General features: G+C 38.9%; 1 protein-coding gene across 4 annotated transcripts; it reads right to left on the bottom strand.

Moving 5' to 3' along the window:
• Positions 1-2,392: 2,392 nt before the first annotated feature.
• mycla (MYCL proto-oncogene, bHLH transcription factor a) lies at positions 2,393-5,690 on the bottom strand. Of its 4 annotated transcripts, XM_046862252.1 has the most exons (4): positions 5,340-5,688; positions 5,168-5,247; positions 3,893-4,437; positions 2,393-3,287 (listed from the first exon to the last, which is right to left on the bottom strand). In XM_046862252.1, exons 3-4 carry the CDS (start codon positions 4,401-4,403, stop codon positions 2,713-2,715), a joined length of 1,086 nt encoding a protein of 361 aa, XP_046718208.1. In that variant the 5' UTR covers positions 4,404-4,437; positions 5,168-5,247; positions 5,340-5,688; the 3' UTR covers positions 2,393-2,712. The 4 variants fall into 4 exon arrangements, with proteins under 4 accessions (XP_046718208.1, XP_046718216.1, XP_046718199.1 ...); XM_046862260.1 differs by lacking the exon at positions 5,168-5,247 and having other exon boundaries at positions 5,340-5,690; XM_046862243.1 differs by having other exon boundaries at positions 5,168-5,688.
• Positions 5,691-6,896: the final 1,206 nt, after the last annotated feature.

Below are 6,896 nucleotides of genomic sequence, written 5' to 3'. Positions count from 1 at the left end.
AATCAGATTCCCCGCGCGGCGGCCAAGAGGCGGGATGTAATATGAATACACCAATGGCGTGTCAGAAAGCGCTGACGTTCTTGTTGGGCCTCCCAAAAGATGGACGTGAACACTGACGAATGAACGTGCGAGCCAAAAACCTGGCGTTTACAGTTCACATTAAAAATAATGCATATCTGCGAGCTTGTGCTTAGCGTCAACACTAATTTTAATATAATACTACAAAACGAGTACAAATATACATGTAAATAAATAGCATATAACTAATTTATATTTTGTTTATAATGGTATTAACCTCCATGAGCGCACGTGCAGTGGTTCAGAATGAAAATAAAACCGATTACATAAAACCAATATATTATACAACTGTTTAATTTATTAAGAAAATGCCTGAAACTAATAAACAACGTTTCCTAAATTATTAAAGAGTTTTTAATTTAATACACAGTTCGAATTATCTCTCTCTCGTCCACTAGATGGCAGAAGCCACGTGCTGAACATCTTCCCGGAAGAGTGGAGGATATTATAGCAGCAGATGGGGACTGAATGTGGAATAGGGTGTCCAAAAAGCACATACGTTTCTTATGGTCGTCCGCAAACTTGTGTGTATTGCTGCAGTATTTTTTATATACTTAACGGAATGATTTTGTGCTAACTAAATGATATACATTTGGGGACGTACACCACGTAAATGTGTATTGTGTGTGTGTTTAATTTTGTTTAATAACCGTCATTATAACGCTTCATTAAACCCTTAGCCAGTCGTATTTAAAGCGTCTTCCGAAAATCCACCAGTCACACTGAACCTCAGACTGAGTGACAGTCACGTCGACCAATCATAACGCAGAGTGGGAGGATTCGAATGATGCGGCATTTCCAAAGCAACCAAAGGTGAATTTTGGAAGCACAACCGGATAACTAGATTTACAATAACAATTAAATAAATCGGCCAGAAGACGGAACATATAGCAGAAAATGCAAAAGCAACATTTTTAGGAAAAATATTGGCACCCTTAGAAAATGTTCAGGTCAATTGTGAAGCGCTGAGAGTTGGGGAAGTTGGTGAATGACTGTTTATACCCACATAGTAAAGAGGCTAAGAAAGAATAGTTGATAAATGTATAATTATTATTATACACAAGATCCCTGATAAAATCCCCTTCCAAATGGAAGTGTGTACTGGGATCTGCTTTAAAAAAAAAAGAAAAAAAAAAAAAAAAAAAACTTACCATGAGGTCAGTGCTGCATCATCCAGGTCTTGAGGTGAGCAACAGCCTGAACATCAGAAAGAAAAGTCTGAAGTCTTTACCTCTGCCATCTCCTATTGGTCGATACATTCTCATGTCACAACACATCCCATTAGAATTTTAAGATCATTGCCTACTTCTTGTTTTTATGTCATGTGTGTTTCTCTTCTGCACTCAGAAGCAAAAAGGAGAAGATGAAGTGTGAAAGGAAAATAAAATAAAAATACAGCAATAAATACAGAAAAGTGATTTTAACACACAGACAGTGGAACGTGTCGCAGTACTGAAAACACAATGATGAAAACTCCAAAGAGAGGAAAATGTAGACAAGTCACAACTTCCTCTTTACTTCCACACAACCTAGGGTTATGAGAGAATGAACACATTTTATTAAACCAGTTATACAAAGGAAAACAGCCTGCATAATTTCCATTCTTAATTGTAACCCAGTGTTCTTTCACACACACTGTGCATTTTGTTCAGGTGTGTATAACCAGTCATGCAGGTCAGGGAAGTTAAACTGTTGCCTTCTGGTAGATTTTCTTCCTCATACAACTTTCACCACACACAAAGATTTTTTTTTAACTGCATTTATTTTTTTTTTAGCAAAATAGAATCTGTGATGTGAAAAACACAAATGACAAGTATTTCATTGTGCAGATTCAATAATAAAAAAAAAAATACCCAAAAAAAAAAAAAAAAAAAAACCATGTGTAAATATTACAGCAAGCACAACTGCACGCGCACACACACCACTGAGGTAATTGAGGAAAACATGGAAAGATGTGCATCATTAACCCCCCCCCCCAACCCACACACAAACAAACCATGAGGATTTAATGAATCATCTCATTCTTATAAAGAAAAATACAAACACTTCCTGCTCCTAATGTGCAAAGTTTACCTGGTGTAACACGACAACCTTATCACCTGTTCTGTTTAATCATTTCACTCACACGCAGATTTTTTTTTTAGACATTTGCCGAAATGTAAGAAATCTCATTTCCTACACTTGGCTTGAGAAACCAAGAAATTAGCACAAGGCAATGCTTAACAGTGTTTTCTTTTCCCCTGTTCCAGGCCTGAGTAAACACATATGACACAAGGATCCTCATGATCAGATCACAGCACAATAGACTTCCATCTTAGTGTGGGAGCAACACAGCATCTCCGGATTACACATTTATTTCTGCTTTGAATTTCAGATTCAACTGAATTCAAGGGAATGATTTGAGGAGATATGGTCCAGTTAAACACAGTTCAAGTTCAGTTTTTGGTTCTTGCATGTTTGAGATCTTTAAGGCCATACAATAATTTAGTTTGACCTGCGCTGCCCTCACTGCGCTCATCTCAGGAATACCAACTATTAAGATTTGTCATTTCAACTAGACGTTCTTTGCATAATGTATGCGTTAGTTCGACTTAACCCCTTTAACGTCAAGAATAAATATCAGTCCGATAGAGTTTATGACTTTTTAAGGGCGCTGATTTTGCGCAGTAACAGCTGACGTCTGGCTCTGAGTTTCTTCCTCTCCTGCGTTTGCCGCCTCTCTCGCGTCTGCAGCTGCAGCAGGTACTCAGTGGCATGGGTCAGGATGGCCACCTTAGATGATTTTGCTGACTCTGACAGACCAGGGATTTCGTTCCGGAGCATCTGGAAGCGAGATCGCAGGTCGTCTCGCCTTTTTCTCTCCAGGAAGTTCCTGCGCTGCTCGGTGGAGTCCTCAGAGTCAGAGCTGGCCGGAGAAGAGGAGGAGGACGAAGGAGCAGATAAGAGCAACGGGTCAAGTCGGGCTCGCTTTCCAAGAGGCTCTTCCTCATCATACTCATCGTCGTCAGGGAGCATGTGGTGTTCGTCGTCCGATTCGGGAGATGGAGCAGCATAGTTGTGTTGCTGGCGGTGTAGAGAGATATGGAAGTGCTTGTTGCGTGGGCCGTGTGGGTCCGCGCTCACGGCGATTGTGATGGGTGTGCGAGTTCGCTTCTTCAAGCGGTTCTCCACAGTCACTACATCGATCTCGTCATCGTCATCATCGTCGTCTGAGGAAGAAACACCACAGCGCAAACTTAGCAATTTTTACATCTTTGTATAAGTGTCTTAAGTCTAAAACTCAAATGAGTGTGTAAATCCCTAGTCTGTCAAAAGTGTGCATATTTACATTTTTCTTAAAAATCACACACAAACAAGATTCCAGTATCTGTCCTTTTTTGCATAAGTTATGTGTGAAACAATCTTGATAAAGAAACAAGTTCATGCAAAATGTCTTGCAGCAACTGAACATTCCTCAAAAAAAAAAAAAAAAAAAACATTAAAATAAAACTTTTTTTATTTTTCAAAGAAATATAGGCAGTGGTTTGAGTCGGAGGACAATGATAACTCATGCACTAAAACTGCAGGAAACAGGAAAGCTTTTAGGCTTTAATTTTAGTCCAAACACATAAGGAGATTAAATGGGACATGAAGATTCTTGATCGGGAATTAACATTAACACACAAAATGTCACTTCCTCATCAGCTTTTGCACTCCCGGTCAACGTGTCTCAGAACAGGAAAACAACCACGAAACGCTGAAACAGGAAGTCACATATAACTTCCTCAACAACATTCCTACATCATAGGCAACGTGCATGCGCTGGAACTCTTACCAGACGAGTCCGAGCGCGACTCTGACCCTGAGGATGCGGGGGTTTTTTTGGACTGTGACACGGGTAGGTTGAGGACAGCAGCTGGGTTCACACACCTCGTGACCTGTACATCAGTCTGTTTTGTCGCACTCTGGATCCGTGGAGCGTGCACATGCACAAGTTCGTTCTGATGCGTTTCTGGGCGAGGTGCCACTCTGGTGGCATTAAAGCCACCGCTCCACATGCAGTCCTTAATCACCACGGAACTCAAGTTTCCAAACATGTCCAACGGGTCGAGCTTCTTCAGAGGAAGCACACCGTAATCGTCCGAAGCCCACATGCTCCTCTCGGACGCAGGCGGTGGAAATAACAAGCGCCCTGTGGGAAAGGTCCTGGGAGGAGACACAGGCGGCGTGGGGAGAAGCTCAAACTTCTTCCAGATGTCTTCGCTGGGAGCTGTGGACGTGAAAAAGTCTTCGATCCTTCCATCCATCCCGTCATAGAAGTAGTGCTGGTGGTGATCACATTCCATGTTTAAACCACACACACACAGCTGGAATCACAACCTGTAACACAACAACACAATCACATGTGTTAATATTCCAGCAGCATGACAGAAGTATGTAACCACATGTAACCCCCAAACACACACACTGTTTATTAGCACTTCAGTGTTAATTGCATCTGATAGCACTGATGTTTTAATGCTGAAACGTTACAGATTAAGCGTGAGGCTGATTTGGATTACTGCGCATATTGTGATGCTTAAATATCGCGATAAACATCATTGTATAGTCCGCCTTTAGATGAGAAGATAAGCACGGGCTCAGAATGCAACACAATGAAAGTAGTGTAAAAGTCGCGTATTATGCTTTAATTCTGGTCGTGAACAAACGATACATTACAACCGATAACGACTAAAAATGCCATAACGATTTACAAAGTTCGTAATCTAAATTAGAAATTAGTTTTTCAGGATATTATAAGGAATAAATCAATGCTCGCCCTCTCACGCGCACCATACAGTAGCAGCACGTGTGGTAACATTACTACTGCATTGTGTGCACATAAGGGTTTATTAGCGTTTACAATTATTCAGGTTTACTAACATGCGTTACAAAAATATTCTATATATTTTTAGAACTTTGGAAAAAAAAGAGAAAAATCCCACCAGGAAACAGCTGCTTCGCAGAGTTAAAGTTCTTAAAGTCAATACATCAGAGTTCATCTCCAACCATGCACAACCGCTCCAAAACGGGGAGATATGTGATTATTATTATTATTATTATTATTTACCGTTTCATTTGCTCCCGTCCGGATTGAAATGGAATGAGGAGAAGAACATGAAGAAGAAGAAGAAGAAGAAGAAGCAGGAGCTAAAGGACAAAGACAGAGAACAATTGAACTTCCGGAACAAAGGAGGGGGGGAAAAATCTCCAACGACCAAAAGAAGAAAGAGTCTGCGCACCTGAGTCTGCGCTTTATAAATCCAAAGTAAACGGGAAACGTGAAGAAAAGAGACGATACGGAAGAAAAAAAAATAAAGACTATTTACAACTAGTGTGAATAAGCAGCACGAGCCCTTATAAACCGCACCCGCGCGCCACTTTCGCGCCACAGCTGCTCCTTTGTGTAGCCTACACACAACTAACCACGCCCCTCGTGTATAACCACGCCCATTTTATTTCCATAACCGCCATGTATCCCGAAACGGTCCGTGTTTTTTTCTCAAGCATATTGCTTTTCTTTAGCTTCCCAAAGGTGCACAAAAAGGGCATTAGTTCGTTTGATCTGGTTAAAGAACACAATACTTTATATTCAACGCCAAAAGCACAAACAAACAAACACACACAGACAAATAAACCAAGCGATGTTGACGCCCCCTTAGACCACGTGACATGAGCCGTTTAAATAGAACGATGGTTTCAATATGGGCTGAATGTTTATTTGTTTCATTTGTATTATTTGTTTATGTAATTATTATTGATGAATTATTATTTTTAATTGTAATTATATTTTTTAAAGTTTATTTGTAATGCAATTTAACACATTCCATCCCGTAAATTATACAAAGGGAGGATATAAAATAAAAGATAATTGAAATCACTTTCATGTTATATGTCCTTTGAGGGAAGAAAATATTGTATTTTAAGTCAAATATTTACATAAATATATTCACAGATTTCATTCATTATAAGTTCTGGAAGTGCTAAGATGCTTAAGATCAAATATTGAGTGATTTGTAATATTCAAAGAACAAAAATAGCAGGTTCATGTAATGTATGTAAGATTACTTAGAGAAACACAGCACATAACACAGTAAAAAAAAACATGGTACAGATTATTACAATAAATTAATTATTAACACCAGCACTATGATAGGTGGCAAAAAAATATATCTTAAAATATAATTCATTTTCTCACTAAAACAAAAAACAACAGAGCCGATCATTCAACACACACATATTAAGCATATTAATAACAACAATATATTGCTAATATGAGAAAGTGACCATGGAAAGGCAAAGGGCAAATCAAAACATGAGGGAAACAATTACAAATGGACAAATGAATAAACAAAACAAAACACAAAAAAATAACATAAATCAGGGCTAGGGTCTTGTTTGTTCAAGTAAATCCCACAAAGGGGTCCATATCTGCCAGAATACATCGGATTTATTCTGCAGGTCATCCATAAGTTTTTCCAAAGGGAGAAGATTAGCCATTTGTGCTAAACACATCTTTAAAGTTGGTACCTGTGGTGATGACCATAGAATAAGTATGCATTTCTTTGCCAAATAAGTAATGATATTTAATAAAGACTGTGAGTCAGTAGAGAAATCTAATGATGTTTTGCAGTTTAGTAAATAAATAGTTGGAGACAAAGTTTATTTTTTAGCCAGCGTTTTCTGAACCATATCATGTACCTCATGCCAAAAAGGTTTAATGTTCTTACAGTCCCAAAATAAATGCATTAACGTTCCTATTTCAGATTTACATTTAAAACACATCTGAGATACATTTG

The sequence above is a fragment of the Silurus meridionalis genome, chromosome 2 (assembly GCF_014805685.1).
Source record: "Silurus meridionalis isolate SWU-2019-XX chromosome 2, ASM1480568v1, whole genome shotgun sequence".
NCBI classification, from domain to species: domain Eukaryota; kingdom Metazoa; phylum Chordata; class Actinopteri; order Siluriformes; family Siluridae; genus Silurus; species Silurus meridionalis.
This window is presented reverse-complemented; position numbering and strand designations above follow the sequence as displayed.